General features: G+C 37.7%; 5 protein-coding genes and 1 long non-coding RNA gene across 6 annotated transcripts; 3 read left to right on the forward strand and 3 right to left on the reverse strand.

Annotated features, from left to right (window-relative positions):
• Positions 1 to 1,122: 1,122 nt before the first annotated feature.
• LOC104722144 (oligopeptide transporter 6) lies at positions 1,123 to 4,890 on the forward strand. The gene is made up of 4 exons (XM_010440259.3): positions 1,123 to 2,658; positions 2,746 to 3,413; positions 3,481 to 3,925; positions 3,999 to 4,890. The coding sequence occupies exons 1-4, from the start codon at positions 2,185 to 2,187 to the stop codon at positions 4,617 to 4,619; spliced, it is 2,208 nt and encodes a 735-aa protein (XP_010438561.2). The 5' UTR covers positions 1,123 to 2,184; the 3' UTR covers positions 4,620 to 4,890.
• Positions 4,891 to 4,909: 19 nt separating this feature from the next.
• Positions 4,910 to 7,977, reverse strand: LOC104722145 (uncharacterized). Its single transcript, XM_010440260.3, has 8 exons — positions 7,331 to 7,977; positions 6,865 to 7,009; positions 6,608 to 6,776; positions 6,248 to 6,518; positions 5,824 to 6,089; positions 5,500 to 5,715; positions 5,299 to 5,401; positions 4,910 to 5,201 (listed from the first exon to the last, which is right to left on the reverse strand). The coding sequence occupies exons 1-8, from the start codon at positions 7,479 to 7,481 to the stop codon at positions 5,140 to 5,142; spliced, it is 1,383 nt and encodes a 460-aa protein (XP_010438562.2). The 5' UTR covers positions 7,482 to 7,977; the 3' UTR covers positions 4,910 to 5,139.
• Positions 7,978 to 8,417: 440 nt separating this feature from the next.
• On the reverse strand, positions 8,418 to 10,691 carry LOC104722147 (cytochrome P450 709B3-like). The gene is made up of 5 exons (XM_010440261.3): positions 10,274 to 10,691; positions 9,939 to 10,162; positions 9,611 to 9,855; positions 9,165 to 9,525; positions 8,418 to 9,083 (listed from the first exon to the last, which is right to left on the reverse strand). Exons 1-5 carry the CDS (start codon positions 10,554 to 10,556, stop codon positions 8,640 to 8,642), a joined length of 1,557 nt encoding a protein of 518 aa, XP_010438563.2. The 5' UTR covers positions 10,557 to 10,691; the 3' UTR covers positions 8,418 to 8,639.
• A 996-nt stretch (positions 10,692 to 11,687) lies between these two features.
• On the forward strand, positions 11,688 to 13,199 carry LOC104722149 (rhodanese-like domain-containing protein 14, chloroplastic). Its single transcript, XM_010440263.3, has 6 exons — positions 11,688 to 12,100; positions 12,212 to 12,258; positions 12,335 to 12,427; positions 12,519 to 12,657; positions 12,751 to 12,853; positions 12,931 to 13,199. Exons 1-6 carry the CDS (start codon positions 11,935 to 11,937, stop codon positions 13,052 to 13,054), a joined length of 672 nt encoding a protein of 223 aa, XP_010438565.1. The 5' UTR covers positions 11,688 to 11,934; the 3' UTR covers positions 13,055 to 13,199.
• On the reverse strand, positions 13,200 to 16,183 carry LOC104722148 (vacuolar protein sorting-associated protein 26B). The gene is made up of 12 exons (XM_010440262.3): positions 15,816 to 16,183; positions 15,508 to 15,543; positions 15,326 to 15,400; positions 15,154 to 15,228; positions 14,993 to 15,065; positions 14,853 to 14,897; positions 14,564 to 14,675; positions 14,403 to 14,469; positions 14,242 to 14,286; positions 13,895 to 13,950; positions 13,634 to 13,809; positions 13,200 to 13,544 (listed from the first exon to the last, which is right to left on the reverse strand). Exons 2-12 carry the CDS (start codon positions 15,508 to 15,510, stop codon positions 13,360 to 13,362), a joined length of 912 nt encoding a protein of 303 aa, XP_010438564.1. The 5' UTR covers positions 15,511 to 15,543; positions 15,816 to 16,183; the 3' UTR covers positions 13,200 to 13,359.
• A 902-nt stretch (positions 16,184 to 17,085) lies between these two features.
• Positions 17,086 to 18,068, forward strand: LOC104722150 (uncharacterized). The gene is made up of 3 exons (XR_015571240.1): positions 17,086 to 17,524; positions 17,609 to 17,653; positions 17,754 to 18,068. It is a non-coding gene; the product is annotated as an uncharacterized LOC104722150 (long non-coding RNA).
• Positions 18,069 to 18,616: the final 548 nt, after the last annotated feature.

Consider the following 18,616-nt stretch of genomic DNA (forward strand, 5'->3'; position numbering starts at 1 on the left):
TAGGACTTAGGAGTATGCAATGACTAGATCGCACTTGCCCAAGTCGCAATCGTCATCATTTCCAGCATGAAACATCTTTTTGAATCTAATTAATGACAAACTTAATATTAAATCTCTTTTTGGTTTATTTATTCAAAGTCTTAAGATTCACATTGTCTGTCCCTACTACATCTCATTAAACGACAGTTGTTATCAAATCATCGACATACTTATTTAAAGTCAGGTCTAAAGGTTAACATAAGCCGTATATATAAGTTCCTGCATTTTCTTGAGTCCATCTTAGAACTTAGATGTTCAGAAAATATAGATTTTCTGAAGTTGTTAATAAAAGTGGTTTGACGCTATTATGTGTTGATCCCGCAACATTGTAGTTAATTAATGAGAAGAAATAGTAAGGGCGCACAGCCATTGTTTTAAGCTATGCATGCAGATCGTTCAAAAATTAAGTTGTTTGACTAATCTTTCCAATTTAATAAATTTCTTATATAAACATATAAACTAGCTCTGTGACACCAAATTTAAGTATTTTGGAGACACATAGAAGTAAATCAGTTTTTGATACAATCTATGATCTATCGAATATTTAAGAGTTAAGCCCATCAATGTAATACGATGTTGTGTCAAAGTAGTCGATTTTGCGGAGTTTTGTGAGGATAAAGTTTATGTAAAATAAAAAAATTTGGATATATATATATATGTAATTATATATATATATATAATTGTGGTTAAAGTTATTATTGATTCGTTTTTTAACGTGGTTTGAAAATTTGCAAAAGCCGAACTTTGTTAAAAAAAAAAAATTGGCTCTACTTATCTAACCCATCCAATTTTTTTTTTCCCTTAAATTGTTTGACAGTTTCGATGTAGACGACTAGATGGGGTCCGTAGCTCGAAGGTAAGTGGACCTGCCTGGCTGCAAAAATATCAAGTGGTACATGGTTTAGTTGCAACTTGAATTATTTAAACACGTCCCACAGTACACTACAAGTTGCCGTTTTCTTTTGTATTCCCGATATATATCAGAAGGCGACGACTTCTCATACTGACCTAAAAAGTCTTTGGTTTGAATTTGATATCACAACTGATGCATTTAAGGTTCTTATGTGATCACTAACCAAAGTTGACCATAGGTTAACGATAAAAACAAGAAAATTTCATAAACTTTGCGTATCAATATCATAATACAAAGTTTTCTATTCTGATCTGATCGTTTAAGAAGATAAAGCTGTGATTAGTACAGCAACTTTTTCCTTAGTAGTTAAAAAGGTCGAAACAAGGTTTTAAGATAAAGTAGTTTAGATCAGTCATATATACATGTTTCATTTTTTCAAAAAACAAGAAAATTTCATAAACTTTGCGTATCAATATCATAATACAAAGTTTTCTATTCTGATCTGATCGTTTAAGAAGATAAAGCTGTGATTAGTACAGCAACTTTTTCCTTAGTAGTTAAAAAGGTCGAAACAAGGTTTTAAGATAAAGTAGTTTAGATCAGTCATATATACATGTTTCATTTTTTCAAAAAAGTTACAAGGTTTGTGGTGCGTCTGTGGGTGGTGCTATAGTGACCACAACAACAACATAACAGAGATTATACAGCCTGGAGCCTGGAGTGGCTCATTTGTGCGGTAATAACTCCGTTATACCCATCATAAGTTCATAACTCATTGAGTGTAAACAAGTTAAACTAAATATTTTCTTTCCTTGCCCCCCCCCCCCCCCCATGGAATTTGTTTGTACTTAGATATTGTTTTATTTTTCAGACGTACATGCATCATATCTAATGCTTCTGTATAAAATTATATGTCTCTGACTCTATTTTTGTTGGCTTCCTTATTTTAAAAACTACGAAAAACTATGTATCGGCTTAGCTGTTTTCATCCTTACTTTACACTTGACCCATCACTTGTCGTTTTCTACTCTGATTTATTCTCTTTCTTTTGCATATAATTTCATACATCATTTAATATATCTGTCGATCCATTTATATAATTTTCAATAGTAACATGTGAGTGAGAAAAACAAAAGTTTTTAGTGGGAAAAGACAGAGTTCCTTAATGGATATATACACATCAGTTCAATAATTGCGATTATTCAATGTCAAGATCTCTCACATATATATAAAAAAGGGACTCACTCATCCCCTAAAGATCGGAACACAGTTCTCTTTAGTAGAAGAAAACGATGGGAGAGATAGCAGCGGAGTTCGCGGCGGTTATGGAGGATGATGACCGGTGCGTTGTACCGGAGGTGGAGCTCACTGTACCCAAAACCGACGATTCGACTCTACCGGTTCTCACGTTTCGTATGTGGGTTCTTGGTATAGGCGCGTGCATTGTACTCTCTTTCATCAACCAGTTTTTCTGGTACAGAACGATGCCGTTAAGCATCACCGGAATCTCTGCTCAGATCGCCGTCGTGCCGCTCGGACATCTCATGGCGAGGGTTCTTCCGACGAGGAGATTCTTGGAAGGTACGAGGTTTCAGTTCACCTTAAATCCAGGTGCCTTCAACGTCAAGGAACATGTTCTGATAACCATCTTTGCGAATTCCGGCGCCGGCTCTGTTTACGCCACTCACATACTTAGTGCTATTAAGCTTTACTACAAACGCTCTCTTCCTTTCCTCCCGGCGTTTCTCGTTATGATCACTACTCAGGTTTCTCTTTAACTTCATCAACTCTGTTTCTTTGTTTTGAAGTCCTTTTGCAAATTCTTGAATCTTGAAATCGTTTCTTGTGTTTAGATTCTTGGATTTGGTTGGGCTGGTCTCTTCAGGAAACACCTCGTTGAGCCTGGTGAAATGTGGTGGCCAAGCAATCTCGTTCAAGTCTCTCTCTTTGGTGCGCTGCACGAGAAAGAGAAGAAATCAAGAGGCGGCATGAGTCGAACTCAGTTCTTCTTGATCGTCCTCGTTGCTAGCTTCGCTTACTACATCTTCCCTGGTTATCTATTCACCATGTTAACATCAATCTCATGGGTCTGTTGGTTTAATCCCAAATCAATTCTAGTAAACCAACTCGGGTCAGGTGAACACGGTCTTGGTATTGGATCCATTGGTTTTGATTGGGTAACCATTAGTGCTTATCTTGGAAGCCCTTTAGCTAGTCCCTTGTTTGCTTCCGTCAATGTAGCCATTGGTTTTGTGCTGGTCATGTATATCGTCACGCCTATTTGTTACTGGTTTAACATATATGACGCCAAGACATTCCCTATCTTCTCTAGCCAGCTCTTCATGGCTAACGGCTCACGCTATGATGTTTTGAGCATTATTGATAGCAAATTCCATCTCGATCGCGCGGTTTACTCTAGGACCGGCTCCATCAACATGAGCACCTTCTTTGCAGTTACTTATGGTCTCGGGTTTGCTACATTGTCTGCCACCATTGTCCATGTCCTAGTCTTCAACGGAAGGTATATAGTTATTTATGTTCAATTATGTTTCTTTCACTGTCCAAAACTAATCTTCATGTCTTTACAGTGACTTGTGGAAACAGACAAGAGGGGCGTTTCAGAAGAATAAGAAAATGGATATACATACGAGAATCATGAAGAAAAACTACAGGGAGGTTCCGTTGTGGTGGTTTTTGGCCATCCTTTTGCTGAATATAGCGCTCATCATGTTCATATCCGTGCACTACAACGCCACCGTGCAGCTTCCTTGGTGGGGAGTGTTGCTTGCTTGTGCCATTGCCATCACTTTCACTCCTTTGATTGGTGTCATAGCCGCCACTACTAATCAGGCACCAGGTTTGAACATCATAACCGAGTATGTTATCGGCTATATCTACCCGGAACGTCCTGTTGCCAACATGTGTTTCAAGGTCTACGGATACATTAGTATGACTCAAGCGCTAACTTTCATTTCCGACTTCAAGCTCGGTCATTACATGAAGATCCCGCCTAGATCCATGTTCATGGCTCAGGTATGTTATCAATTGGTTTTGAGATAGATGCCAATAAAAAAAAATATAGCTGATCAAGTTGTAGCAAGTGCAGGTTGTGGGGACGCTTGTGGCGGTTGTTGTTTACACAGGAACAGCTTGGTGGTTAATGGAAGAGATTCCTCATCTCTGTGACACAGCCTTGCTTCCTTCAGACAGCCAATGGACTTGTCCCATGGACCGTGTCTTCTTTGACGCCTCTGTGATCTGGGGACTAGTGGGACCACGTAGGATGTTTGGAGACCTTGGAGAATACTCAAGTGTCAACTGGTTCTTCCTCGTAGGAGCCATAGCTCCACTCTTAGTTTGGCTAGCCACAAAGATGTTCCCGGCTCAGACATGGATCTCCAAGATTCATATCCCTGTCCTTGTGGGAGCCACCGCAATGATGCCACCTGCAACAGCAGTTAACTTCACCAGCTGGCTCATCGTTGCATTCATCTTTGGCCACTTCATTTTCAAGTACAGGAGAGAGTGGTGGACGAAGTATAACTATGTGTTGTCAGGTGGTTTAGATGCTGGCTCAGCTTTTATGACCATACTTCTGTTTCTAGCACTCGGTCGAAAAGGAATTGAAGTGAATTGGTGGGGAAATTCTGGCGACCGTGATACATGTCCCTTGGCTTCCTGTCCAACCGCTAAAGGCGTTGTCATCAAAGGCTGTCCCGTCTTCTAGCTCATGAGATAAAAGCATATAACAAGTGCTTTGTACAGAACACACAGCAAACTGATTATTGCAACTCCCAGAAAGGTCTTTACTCTCCAAGAACTATATCTTTGTGATAGCTTTAAATTAGGCAACTATCCTGTTCTGTTACAGACCAAATGCTAGTGATTCTATATACTGATTTTTTATGCTTTAGAAAAATTGTTTCGCCTCTTAAAAGCTAGCTGCTAGTTGAAATTGTAATTTGTCAAAGGGATATAGCAGAACAGAGCTTAAACAATATGGTATGGCCTTGCATAGAAAGAAAGAATAACACATTGATTGCATAAAACTTTAAACTTGTCTTTAAATTTAACATCAACAAAAATATAGCCAAGGAAATTAAACAATCAAACTACTGCATCGAGTCTTATAACGCTATGATCTCTTTGTACGCATTGTTGCGTGCTATATACCATATACCTTAAAAGTACTCTTCTTCTATCTGTCTCCATTACTGAATCCAGAATGTGCGTATGTATAACTTCCATTATATGTTAAGGGGGTCTTCTTCTGTGTTTCTTTCTTCAAGGGCTGTCCAGTCATTTGTTTCTGCAAAAAACATAGAGAAGTTATACTGACTGTAAGCAGAAAGTGTGCTAGAGCAAATCAATAGCCCCAATCCAAATAGAAATAGAGACAAACATACTTGGCTTGTCAACAATCATCATGAGCCGCCTTTGCAGGAGACTTGCAACAAAGAGGAAAATCGAGCACATTCCAAACATGACCGTGATAGGGAATGCATTTACCTTCAGAGCACATAAAACTAGTCAGTACCACAACACAGAGACATGGGACAAGAAACTTCAGCTACTATTGTGCAGAAAAAGAATGTTGGTGGACTTACATTGTATAATACAACGCAGACAAAGATATTCAGAGGAATGCGGAAAAAGTTCATTATTGTGCTTCTGGCTTCTTCAGGGATGTATTGGGATCTCATCTTCATAATGGATGGCCAAAACAGTCCTACGCACGCCTCGAATATACAGAACCCAAGGAGCTGAAAGCAACCTGAGAAAGAGATTCCTCCACCTTTCACCTTGGAAGGTGCTATGAACAACTGAGTCACACATCCGATTGCAAACAATTAATTACTCACAGAGTTAAAGTCAGCACCAAAGCAGGCAAAGTAGGATTTTCACAAGAAGCTTTTTTAAAAAAAACTTACAGTCATTAAGATTGGAAGCAATAGTGCAGCACCGGAAACTAGGAAAACAATCTGCATGTAGTTCTCTACTCTGGGAGTTGAACGAGCCAACAGACGAGATGCAAGGGAACTGCCAAGCATCGAAGCCAACATAAATGTTGCAAAAATGAAACCATGGGGAATCTCCTCATCGTTCGGGCTTAGAGCAGGAGTCCAGAGGAATACAAAAGTATACATAGATCCTTCAAAGAGCGACTGGATAGCACCCAACAGTGCTATCTTTTCATCTGATGAAAGATTAAAAAAACTCATGTTATCATCATACATTCTTCAAAACTCAGGGAGGACAATGAGAAAGAAGAAACAAGACATGGAACCAACACAATAGAAATGCGAAGCAAAACAGGAAGCAAAATCTAAAAAGGGAACAGTATTTTCAGCTCACCAGAGGCAATGGCCACTGCAGCACCTCTGAACTGGGTAAGCAAATCCTTGTTGTCTGAAGGATCTCCATAGTTTTCTGTCCATGATGATAAAATGACAGCCATTCCGATAGCAAGAAAGCATGCAGCAGCGTCAAATGGTGCTACAGGGCCAAGAGCGAAGGTATCCACAAGCAAGTTCCCAAACAATCCAGCGATAATTGCAACAAGACCATTGCCAAAAAACACTGCCTTTGAAAATGTTACAGACAGCCATTGCTGCTCAAAGCCCCTCTGCATACATCACACATAAACAGACTATTTAGACATAATAATGGCGGCTAAACAGTAAACAGCTTAATACAGCATAAACCTTGCTTTACCTTATTGTGTTCAGCAACTAGCCATGATTCAAATGATGAAAACAGAAGGGAAGTAGCGATGCCGCCCAACACACGGCCTACCATCAAAACTTTATATTGAGGAGAATGCTTGGTGATGCAGCTCAATATATAGGTAATACAATAGGTAATACATGCCCTCTTACGACCCCTGATACAAAATACACCATTATGCAAAATTACGAAAAGCGCTCTCACATTTGCTAAAAAGATAAAAGCATCAGAGAGAGAAAGCTCACTGTTTGTCGGCTAGAGATCCAACGATAGTACCAAACAACATAGAGGAACCAAAACCAGCAATGAAAAGCTGTCCAATGTCCCCTTTACCAAATCCATAAGTACTATAGAGATAGTACACATATGGACCCTGCAGCCAATCACCCGCTGCAAATCACAAAATAAAACAGTCAGCAAACCCCTCGTGGATCGTTTATGTTATAAAAGCTTGAAACTTTAGTTACTAATCTCGTACTCATAGTAGTGGAGTAACATTTTCCTCTTCATTCTCTATTCTACGTAGAAATTGAAAACCCTAAATGTTCAGATGTGATATGGAACTCTCTATAAAAGACAATACTTGGCAACGAAAACAAAAGAGGATCTAAATCTGAAATCTCCCACCACATCAGATCGGATCGGAAAATGCTTTAACCGACATTATCAGGAAAAGAGGAAGATAAAAAGAAGAGAAGAGCCTCTTCGTACCCATCATGAGCGAATAGACGATGAGATAATTGTTCTTGAAAGAATTAAAAGCTGAAGAAGTGTTGACACGATCCTTGTTGTTCTTGCTAAGCTCCAACGCCGCGACGACGAGACCCAAAACCCCAAACACCAAGTAGTAGAACACCTCCATTGTCGTTCGATCCAGACAGAGAGGAAAAAAAAAAGATTGAGTTTTTATGTGAAGAAACTATCAAAGTGAGACTATATTATTTATATATCTCTCCCACTGCTTCGTCTTCAGCTTCAGCTTGATTTATACTCGACACTCTCAGTGAGGACGCGTAAAGGCCATTACTTTATGGTTAAAAATAACATTCCAAAGTCGCAATGTACAAATCTGAAGCAGCGTGAGAGAGAGAGAGAGTACGTAGTCCACCGTGTTGTTAAAAGCAGAGGATAAGAAAAGATATACGTGGCACGATCATGACGGTGATTTGGAGTGATCGACGGTAAAGAGAGTGTCGGTGGGGAGTGGAGAGACAGGCACACAGAGGACCCCATACGGTGAAGGAGTGGGGGGGGGGGGGGGGGGGGGGGCTGATGCATCTTCTTAAATCTTAAGCCGTTGATTTAGTTGAACGCTAATTTGTTAGATTAATTATACAGTCCATATTTACTCATTCATTAGTGGAAGTGGGACAGAAACAGAACATGAATACATGATCAATCGAAAATTTCAACGAGTGATTTGGTTTTATTCCACTAGGTTCTGTGTTGTGGGCTATTGGTTGGTAAGAAAAATCTCAATTATTTGTTTATTTATATTTATACATTATCGGAATATGGTCGAAACATTAGGACTAATTTTGTTCAAAAGCATAGTTAAATTATAGTAATGTACGAGATGAAGTTTTTACAAAGCATAACTTGACCAAAATGTTCATAATTTTAAAACATGAAAAATAAAGAAAAATTCACAATAAGTAGGTTTGTTGATACAATCTCTAAAACGAATAAATCAAAAACCAAGTTAATCAAATTGAGCTAATCCAACCAAAACTCAAAACCAGACCTAATCAAACCGACGAATGGATCAATGAAAGCTAGTAAACAAGATGAGAGAAGATTTATGGTGTGGGAACTTTATATCATTTTATTTCAAAAGATCGAATCGAAGATGAAAATCAAGAAGTTAAAACAACCACCACATGTTCAGATTTTCTTCCTTACTTGACTTTGAAGTTGAATTATTCACGTATGATTGTCATCTTAACATTTATTTCTGATCAAGGCCAATCACAGAACATAACTTGACCAAATCCGTTGAGATCTTGTTTTGTTCTCTTCCTCACCGTTGAGAACTACTGTCAAGAGGCTGAAGCATTACCGGTAAGCCGTATTGCGGAAAGAGATTGAAGTGATCAACTGGCGTGTGCTTATACTCCGGGGAGAGGCTAAGACGGAACCGTTGAAGGATCATTGTGACCACGGTCTTGGCTTCTATCATGGCAAAGTTTTTGGCAATGCAAGCTCTTGGCCCAATTGAGAACGCAAGGAGAGCGTTTGGGTTCATTGCGGCTTGAGAAATGCCGTTTTCGAATCGCAAGGGTTGGAACTCTTCGGCGTCTTCTCCCCATATGGCCTTGTCGGTGTGCATCTTCAGAAACGGGACGATAACGCTCGTGCCCTTAGGGATCTCCAAGTTTCCTATCTTCATATCTTGTGTTGCGTCTCGGAACATTTTAATCACGGGTCCGTACAGACGAAGCGACTCCATCAACACCATGTTCATCTGCAAGAGAAATAGGTTACCCCAATTACAAGAAACCCCTTTTTCTTCAACCACAAGTAACTCAATGAAAATGAGCATTACCAGTTTGAGTTTAGAGATGGTGTCTGAATCTGGGATCTCATCTTCACCACATTCATTGAAAATCTCTTCTCTGAGTTTATCTTGCCAGTCTTGGTGCAAGCTCAGTAACATCATAGTCCATGTCAACAGAATCGAAGTAGTCCCTTGCCCTGAATAGTAGAAATTTTTGCATTCGTCTATGATCTCATCAATTCTCATCTGTCTCCCATGCTCCTTAGATTTTGCAGCTTTCAACATGACCCCCAGAAGATCTTCCCCATAGGTCTCACATTTTGACCTTGAATCTATGATTCTCTTGATTGAGTTCTTCACTTTCTTATCAAGCTCCCAAAGTTTAAGGTTTGTAGGCGTAGGAAGGTATCTTGGAACACAATAGACAACAACAATCTTCAAATCTCAAAGACTTTAGTGAAACTAGCAGTGTATTGACTATATTATATACTTACTGGGTTCCGGGGATGAAGACTTTAGTGAGAGAAGTAATATAAAATTTCTCCAGTTCTGTCTGTGATCTACACAACTCGATTCCTTCCTCGTAACTGCTTCCAAACGCAGTGGTCGCTATAATGTCTGCGGTCAATTTATGGAACTCTTTGTCCATGTCCATCTTTATCACCACTTCACCATTACTCTGTTTTCTCCACTCCTCGAACATCCTCAAGGTGCATTCCACCATCGGTTTCGTCATGGCCTGACAATTTCATAACAAGCAAATTAATTAGGTTTTGTTTCAGATCTGTGCTGAGAAGTAAAAAAAAGAAAAGAATAAAAGACCTTGAGCCGGTCCATGGAGAAAGCAGGGTTCAAGATTCGTCTGTGGCGAACCCAATCATCACCCTGGATAAAGGAAAGTCCTTTACCGAAAAGTATGAAGACCTCTGGTCTTTTCACTGGTATGATCGTGAAACCAAATTTGCTCGACAAGATCTGTTTCGCTAGTTCAGGATCGGATATGTATATCGTCGGTTTTGTTCCATTCCAGTATAGAAATGTTTCTCCTAATATAGCATAGACACAACTTGAGTTTTTGTTAAGCAATTCTCATCTATTAAAAGGAAAAAAAAAAAAAAAAAAAAAAAAAAAAAAAATTGGAGATTGGTCAACGACACCGTATTGAGACATCCATTGGTGATAGTGAGGAAATACACGAGGGAAGATATCGTTGGACATGGGATCAAGAACCAAAAGGTTAGCTTCTTCCTTCATCTTCTTCATCTCACTGATGTTTCCGTACAAGATCTTGTACTTTGGGCCTGAGATTCCTTGTTTCTTGAATCTTCTTGAAAGCATCAACGGCCGCCAAAGGAGGATCAAACAAGCTTCCCATATCTTGGGAACAACAAAGAGCAGAAGGACGAGTGCTAAGAGATGGGTCGTGCTTATGAGTTCCATTGAAAGAACACTAGTAGTCTCTTTTTCCTTTTTTGGGGAGCAAGATCACAATTAGTAGATGACTAGTGTTTTCCCATAAGTAAATGTAGCTCAATAACTTCGTAGGGTACTTGCAAGAAGACGACGAAGTTATCACTGTTGAAGGAACAGCATATGTTGTTATTTAATAATATTAAACATGTGATATTTCCTCTTTCTATACCTGAGATAAGTTTTTTTATTTTGGTAGGGTCCTGAGATAAGCTTTTTTCAGTTCTCAATTTTTCATTCACCTTTACCCCCGACATTATGCGGTTAATGGTTGGTAACTATTAAATTGGTACACTCGGTTTTGGAAGCCATGGTGTTTTTTATAAATACCAAAATACTGTAGGTTAACCAAATCTAATGGATCCAAATAAAAAAAAAAAACAGATTAAGCGATCTAATTAAAAAAAAAAAACTCAAAGATCCAATGGAAACTAAATTAGATAGAAGAAGTGTATATATTAACATTTATATTAATATTTTTAAAATATATTTTAGACAACCTCTAAAATTATCTCTACTATCTATGTAACCATATAACCAAACACAATTAAAGATTTTAGTTTTAAATACAAAAATTTGAAACAATTAATAGTATAGATATTTATAAGATTTTGTTAAGATTTAAGATTTTTATTTTATTTGCGTTGAAACACTATATAATACATAGATTTATTAAAACTTTAGTTTTTTTTCCTACATTTTTCATGATTTGAATTTTGAAAAACGAATATGTATTACTTATGCAATAAAAAATATTTGTGTAATCAAAGTCCTATATTGGTTATAAATTTAAAATAGTTCAAAGATCATATTGTAAATAAGATCAAAAAGAATATTAATTTAAAAAACAGAATTAACAAATATCTAAATTTAAAAGTTTGTATTCAATTTAATTTTAATTTTTAATCGAATCATTTAGTTATTTTATTAATGTTTTAATATTTAAAATAATCGAGGCATGATATATAGGTCGACATTAATATAAATATTAAAATATTATTAACTCGATTTTATTATTTTGTTAAAACATCAATATTAGACATATAGTAAAGTAGTTTAAATTGGATTATATATAAAATAAATTATACTTTTTTATTTTATATTTTTTGGTCGAAAACGAAGAAGATAAGAGAAGATTATGGTGTGTCAACACATTTTATCGTTTGATATCAAGAATCAGAAAAATGAAACAAGAACCACATGTTCAGATTTCTTTTCCTAACTAGGAGAAGAAACAAGTCGCACTTTCATCTCTCCTCTTCCATAATCGTGCAGTTAAATTCTCTCATTTTCAAGAAAAAATATCTGAGAGAAACTCAACGGAAGTAGAAGCTTCGATCCAACAGAGATGGCTTCACTCACTTCCATCGCCACTTCTTACCCATCTTCATCGCAGGCTATGCGTCTGAAGTCTTCCGGAAACACTCTTTTCTCGGCTGGAGTTCGATCAACAGCAATGGGATCATCAGGGCAAAGAAAGCTCAAGATTCATTGCGCTTCAACGAAACCAGCTGGTATATAAATACAACTTGAGCTTCTCGTGTGTTGTTGTTTTTGTGAATGTGAAAGTTCGGTTAGATTAACCTCCTTGTTCTTCTTCTGGTTGTGTCTCTTGGAGGGATTAGCTGAAATCGATTGGAAACAGAAGAGAGAGCTTCTATTGGAGAAAAGGGTATGCTCTAAATTTACTCTAGTTTGTAGATCAAAATGTGAACATATAGCTTAGCTTCTAGTTGTTATTGTTGTAGGTGAGAAGTGTGGACGTGAAGGAAGCTTTACGTTTACAGAAAGAGAACAACTTTGTGATTCTTGATGTAAGACCAGAGGCAGACTACAAGGCGGTGAGTGATGATACTATGCTCTGTCATGATCCTTTGTAGATTAATGGCAAATTCATGTGAGTGAGATGCGTTTTGTTGTTTGGTTATCAAGGGTCATCCTCCCGGAGCTATTAATGTGGAGATGTACAGACTAATAAGGGAATGGACGGCATGGGACATAGCTCGTCGTCTTGGATTTGCTTTCTTTGGTATCTTCTCTGGCACAGAAGAGAATCCAGAGTTTCTTCAAAGTATGCACTGCAATGAGATCAAAGCTTTGGACCGTTTTTTACACAATGCCGTTGGAACTAGCAGCTGAATGTTTTGTTTTGACAATGTTGCAGGTGTAGAAGCTAAACTTGACAAAGAGGCAAAGATCATTGTAGCTTGTTCATCCGCAGGGACAATGAAGCCGACCCAGAATCTCCCTGAAGGCCAACAATCGAGGTGATACATCAAAAGTCTACAACTTTATGTGTAAGAAAGTGTTTGTTTCGATGCTCATATGATTAGGGTTCTTGCAGGTCTCTCATAGCTGCTTATCTTCTGGTTCTCAACGGCTATAAGAACGTATTTCACCTTGAAGGTGGACTCTACACATGGAGCAAGGAAGGTCTTCCTGTTGAAACAATTGAAGAAGAAGACTAACCAACTTCGTCACTCTAGAGTTATCCAGTTTTGTATATCTGTCCATTTTAGGTAGTGGCTTTTAGAGATTTGGATTTTCAGAGTGTGTTTTTAAGGTTTGTACAATTTCCGAATTTACCATGAAATCCAGCCAAGTCAACCGAAATCCAGAGAAAAAGGAACTTGACTGATGAACAAACTAAACAAGTAACTGTTAACATTTCATTCTAAGTTCCAACCCAAATAACAATCTGAGTACACAAGGTCTAAGGCTTTACAAAAAGGTCTCATAACGATAGTGAGAATCCTTACTGTTGTTATTGTCATCAAGCTGATGCGTCTTCCTTCAACCTGTACAGCGTGATTTCTTGCTGCTTGAAGTACCTGCGATCCTCTTCATCTACCAGTACAAGATTCAGAAAATACTTGACGCTGTATTTGTTGTTAATGTTGCGATGTGTTGGTGTAAGATCATATGGGGCCAGAAACAGTCTTACTGGTATTGATTCACCTGCAATTCAAATCTTCACTCCGTGATTCGATTGCTTAAGAAGTCGCTAAAAAAAACAGATTTCAAATCTTGGGAATATATATATATACCTCTAACTGGAGTTCCATCCATCAACTCGAATTTCGCAAGTGTTTCCGTCTCAACATGAGTATTAGCACCTGCACCTGTTGATTCCCGCCGTCTGATCTCAAGATCCATATTCTTCATCTTGATTCTTACAAGTAGAAAATATATTTTCCCAAGGATAACATCTTTTAGGTGATACCTGCATCCAGAGGCAGACACGATCCATCGTTATTTCTTGATCAGTCAGTGAAATCTTTAATCATGACAACGAATATTTATCTTACTTGCTTTTATTATACTCAAACTCGATGTGCAGGCAACCTTCAATTCCAACTTCCAGCTGTGCAATAATGAAACTAAGCCTCAAACGGTGCTAATGATTTAAACCATACTCTTGTATAAGTCTAAGAAACCTATTGACATCTTTATGAATAAGTAGGAAAAAAGGAGCTCAACAGATGCCATCTTCAACAAAAAGAGGGTTTAATATCATAACTCATATGTGATTGTCGTAAGATACTAAGATCCTAGAAATTGAGAACGAGCTTGGTTGAGTTTTTAGGTCTTTTAAGTTCCTATCTCTTTTTTGTATTAAGTTTCAAACTTAGATCCTATCACTATCAGAACTCACCTTGATGCTGCTATTAATGTCAGGAAGTGGAGCGTAGTTCCGTACCTAATTCATACAACATCAATATGTCATGATTAAATATTTCTGGTGATCTAAGATGGGGTCAGAAAACAATTAACTATATTGGAACAATGACACGCAGCAAAAGGGAAGAAACATACCACAAGCTCTTGGTATTCCAAGATGCTTCCAGAGTAGCCACGAGTGACGGTTACTTTAAGGGCATATCTGAAGAAACAAAGAAAGCATTTTGAAACTGAATTGAGGAACACGGACCACAAGTGTATCATCAACCTTATGATACAAGAATTATATGGTATACCTTAGCCGCACATTCACACCATTGTATGTCTCATATGGCATCTCGACAGTTGGAAATTCAAAAGGATACGTCTTTCTTTCATATATTTCTCCAGGAACATCCAGTTCACGAACTGGAAAAAGGCATAATAAAGAATCACAATTGGCTCAATCAAAATTATATAATAGGATGAACGTGAAACTAAAAAATCCATGTTAATCAACTATCAGAATCACTCCTGATTGATGATGCAAAAACTTGGAACCCTTGAAACTGTTTAAAAAGAAAATGAAACCTGAGTTTTACTCACCCAATGAAGTGAAGTCATAGAAGTTTCCTCTGTCAAAGTACATTTCTGTCGAGAACACACAAAAGCCATCATCAATAAGCACAAATCGATATAAGTTAGAAAACCGAAAAACGAATCCTTTCAGAGACAAAATAACACACCTATTTGACCAAGAAGTTCAACTTTAACACCATTATGCTCCACCTTTTTCCCTTGATATGGATCAATGCAAACCTAATAAAGACGACAAGGAATAAAATTACAATAAAGCATAATAACTGGAACAGCTGGGAATTCATCTAAAGCAAAGAAGACCAAGTACCTTCCCGGAGATAGTGTCTTGACTATGGAAAAGTGGCACCAGAGCCGTTTGACCATTTTCTTTCTTCATGGGAACCTAAGGAAACAACAATGGAGATTAAAAAAAGAGGAGACCTCGAAAAGTCTAAAACCTGACTAGATCTTAAATACAACAGTATGAGTACAATAGATACCTGTTTACGATTTTTGCCATCAGAGAAAGTGATGGAAACGTTACAAGCGGGCTTGAAGGCTCCAAGAAGGTAATTCTGTGAGATTGAACACACAAAAACAAAAGCTATAAGCATTTTTACAAAGCAAGACTGAGTTTTTTTTTTTATAGATGCAGCAACTTCATAGTAAAGAGAGCACTTACCATTATCAGAAGACTAGATCTCTCAATCACAACAACCTGTTCAATTCGATCAAAAGGGTAAGAAGAAAAAACTAATAAGCGGCATTTCCGATTTTATTACACTAAAATGCTAGAGCTGATTCAGAAATTCAAGTTTCACAATTCAGCAAGGAATTGAAAAAAAACGAACCCTAGTTCCCCAATTCATAGAATAAAGCTAAGAGAATTATGAATCAGATGTAAATGCTTCAGTGATTAGAAGAGGACTCGATTCAATAGAAATCAAGTCGGTTAGAACAACTGAGACACAGAAGTACGAGACCAGTTACCTTCCGAGGAGAGCGCAATTGAATCAACCAAATCTGATTATTGTTTTGTTGTTGGATTGGAGAAGAAGATCGACGGAAAATGCAAGAAAAGTTACAAAGAACGAAAGAGAAAAAAAAAACGAAATTGGGAAATAGAAAAAGTAAGGAACTTATCTTTAGTTTCAGACAGTATACAACAACAAGCCCAGTCAAAAAAAAAACCTAAAAGTTAATCCAAATCAAAGCCCAAATGACAACATTGACCATTGCAATTTGCAATGTACCATGTACACTTAATAATGTTATTTGTTCAAAATGAGGTAAATGCAAAGGGGGGGGGGGGGGGGTCAAATGTGTATTTTTTTTTTTTCCTCACTAACCGTGGTTTTATTGATTTTGGAGACTATTGATTGTGATTTGTTTCGATGTCGTTTAATTGATCCCTCTGTCTATCGCGATTGCATCTCAGTTTCTAGGATTTGAACGAATCGTTGCGATCGGTACTTCCCATATATTTCTAGGGTTTCTAACTGTTGGTTAAAATTTTCCTTGCTATGATTCTCTGGAGAGTTTAGGTTTTATACTCTCATCCGCTTGTTAAGGTTGAGATCGTTTTTCTTAAACCTCATAAGGCAATGTGCTCATTGGTTGTTGTTATTCTTGACCTTATGTTATGCTCTGCCTTTCGAGCTTACCTCCATGTGCTCTGGTTGCGTCTTCCTTTGGAGCTTACCTCCATGTGCTCTGGTGGTCTTCTTCTTACAACTATGATGATTTGGCTGTTTTCATGTCCTCCTTATGAACAAGTTAGTGGGCTAAATCTACTGTCTCTCGGATTGTGTTGAAGTTTCAGTATCCTCCTGACATTTTTGTTATGTTTCTTTTGATCCAACAAAAGATTGATATGTTTTTTTTTTTTTTTTGCTTTACATCATATCCTGTATACTAAAGCTGGATCTGCTTAACTAAGTTACTGGATCTGTTTGAAAATAAGAATTGAAGAAGCCTTTTTTGTCATGGCGTCAAGTCTTTCTTTGAGCAACTCGCTAATAATGTTCTACTGCTTTCTCTAAGTAGGCATTCAAAGATGCAAAAAAGCGGTATGAAGCCTCCGGGGGTTCTTAAAACTCTAGTTGGTGTAGTCTCTCAAGTCAGAACAGCAAATAACTTTGAAAGTAGCAGTAAGTTACTTCTTCTTTCATCTTAAGCCACGGAAATGCCAACATATTTGATATCATGAAGTCATAATCTCTAGCGCATGTATAATCAAGTGGAGTTTTCCGTCTCTTAGGCATACCATTTAATTAGCAATCACAACCAAAGATGCATGCGTGTGGAGTGTGGACATTGAAGAGCCAGAGTTTTTGTTTTGTTTAGTCTTTGATATACATTTTCCCCGTGACAATGCACAACTATCGTGTTCTCTATAGAGGCTTGGGTGCACAGCTTGCCCGTGATGTTCCATTCTCAGCAATCTTATGGGGGACCCTCGAGGATTTTTGACATCTTTTAAACATTTTAGTTAACCCTAGTATTGTAAGTGAATTTGGTTTGACCTTCCCCATTGGTACAGATGAGAAGAAGGCTTCTGGGAGTTGTTGACAATGATACAAATCTTCTTGGTGTTTTCGGTGTAAACTTTTTTACTGGTTTTGTAGCTGGATGTATCAGTGCAATCTTAATAAGTATCGTGTCCTCTTGACGTTGCAAGAACAAGAAGACAGATAGAGGTTTGTTTGCTTTGCATCTGGAACCTTGTCTAGTTACTTATTAAGATTTTTGTCCCTCCCATTAATTCAGAAGGATCCTGGTAGGGCGTTGATAATGACGACGCGACAGACACTAGTAGAGGTTTGGAGGTATGTATATTTCATAGATATTTGAAAGATTCCATTTTTTATTTGTCAAAAGCTCTGTGTTTGTATTGAAATAAGACATAACTAAAATACATCCACACAGGGATGGAGGAATGAGAGGACTGTTCATGGGAATGGGTCCACGAGTGGCTCGTGCAGGACCGTCGGTAGGGATAGTGGTTTCCGTCTACGAGGTGGTCAAGTATGTTCTGCATCACCACACTTCATCATGACCCAACAAAGTCACAAATCTCATACACATAACACATGAATGTGGATACGGCTTTAGGTTGTAGTTTGTTTTTCTTTAAATTAACAAAATAAGTTAAACAGGCTCAGTCCTCCAAGCCCTTGTTTAATATGAGCCGGAATTTTGTCCAGCTATTAATATCGGCTATTTAGTATGTTTAATCCGGTTTATGTCGGCTTGATCGTTCATCAGACTTAGGTTGGCTTAGTGTGATTAGACATAAGATGATGATAGCAACAATGCCCATTAGTCAAGAATATGATCTTTTACTAAGGAATGAGACTCTTTTTTTTTCTGATAGAAGAATTGAGAAATAGGATTTGATATGTATTATTATTTGGTAAGTCAAATGTGGTAATAGTGCCTCTTCGAATGATAAAGCTCTTAATCGAATAACAATGAATTGCAATTCTTTAGACCTCCTTACCACCAAATAATATAGGCTTTCTTTTCTATAAAAAACCATACCAAAAGAAGTGGACAGCAGAACGATGTGCAGTTTGCAGATGGGTTGAAATTTGGGACTACAACAATATTATCATCTGCAATATGTACTGTTTGTTTAATCTTTATGTACTCAAGTCTATTTGAAAACATTTACTTCACATTTTTTACCTGAATGAGTCACAAATGGTAAATGGAACTTGCATTTAGAATAATATTTCTGCGTCCATTCTTTGACTCACATGGACGGTGTAAGATAGGATTTTTTGCTA

Source organism: Camelina sativa, chromosome 11 (genome assembly GCF_030686135.1).
Source record: "Camelina sativa cultivar CO46 ecotype springtype chromosome 11, ASM3068613v1".
Taxonomy (NCBI): domain Eukaryota; kingdom Viridiplantae; phylum Streptophyta; class Magnoliopsida; order Brassicales; family Brassicaceae; genus Camelina; species Camelina sativa.

Bases quoted from the DNA above. Each gene is read 5' to 3' on its own strand.
- LOC104722144 (XM_010440259.3), top strand. From the start codon at position 2,185: ATGGGAGAGATAGCAGCGGAGTTCGCGGCGGTTATGGAGGATGATGAC. The intron at 3,414-3,480 runs GTATATAGTTAT...ATGTCTTTACAG, and splicing joins GTCCTAGTCTTCAACGGAAG to TGACTTGTGGAAACAGACAA. The intron at 3,926-3,998 runs GTATGTTATCAA...TAGCAAGTGCAG, and splicing joins GATCCATGTTCATGGCTCAG to GTTGTGGGGACGCTTGTGGC.
- LOC104722145 (XM_010440260.3), bottom strand. From the start codon at position 7,481: ATGGAGGTGTTCTACTACTTGGTGTTTGGGGTTTTGGGTCTCGTCGTC. The intron at 7,010-7,330 runs GTACGAAGAGGC...TGTGATTTGCAG, and splicing joins CGTCTATTCGCTCATGATGG to CGGGTGATTGGCTGCAGGGT. The intron at 6,777-6,864 runs GTGAGCTTTCTC...ATTTTGTATCAG, and splicing joins GGATCTCTAGCCGACAAACA to GGGTCGTAAGAGGGCATGTA.
- LOC104722147 (XM_010440261.3), bottom strand. From the start codon at position 10,556: ATGGAACTCATAAGCACGACCCATCTCTTAGCACTCGTCCTTCTGCTC. The intron at 9,856-9,938 runs GTCTTTTATTCT...TGAAATTGTCAG, and splicing joins TCTCCATGGACCGGCTCAAG to GCCATGACGAAACCGATGGT. The intron at 9,526-9,610 runs GTAAGTATATAA...TTGTGTTCCAAG, and splicing joins GTCTTCATCCCCGGAACCCA to ATACCTTCCTACGCCTACAA.
- LOC104722149 (XM_010440263.3), top strand. From the start codon at position 11,935: ATGGCTTCACTCACTTCCATCGCCACTTCTTACCCATCTTCATCGCAG. The intron at 12,259-12,334 runs GTATGCTCTAAA...TTATTGTTGTAG, and splicing joins AGCTTCTATTGGAGAAAAGG to GTGAGAAGTGTGGACGTGAA. The intron at 12,428-12,518 runs GTGAGTGATGAT...TTGGTTATCAAG, and splicing joins CAGAGGCAGACTACAAGGCG to GGTCATCCTCCCGGAGCTAT.
- LOC104722148 (XM_010440262.3), bottom strand. The intron at 15,229-15,325 runs GTATCTATTGTA...TTGTTTCCTTAG, and splicing joins ATGGCAAAAATCGTAAACAG to GTTCCCATGAAGAAAGAAAA. The intron at 14,898-14,992 runs GTGTGTTATTTT...TGTTCTCGACAG, and splicing joins TGAACTTCTTGGTCAAATAG to AAATGTACTTTGACAGAGGA.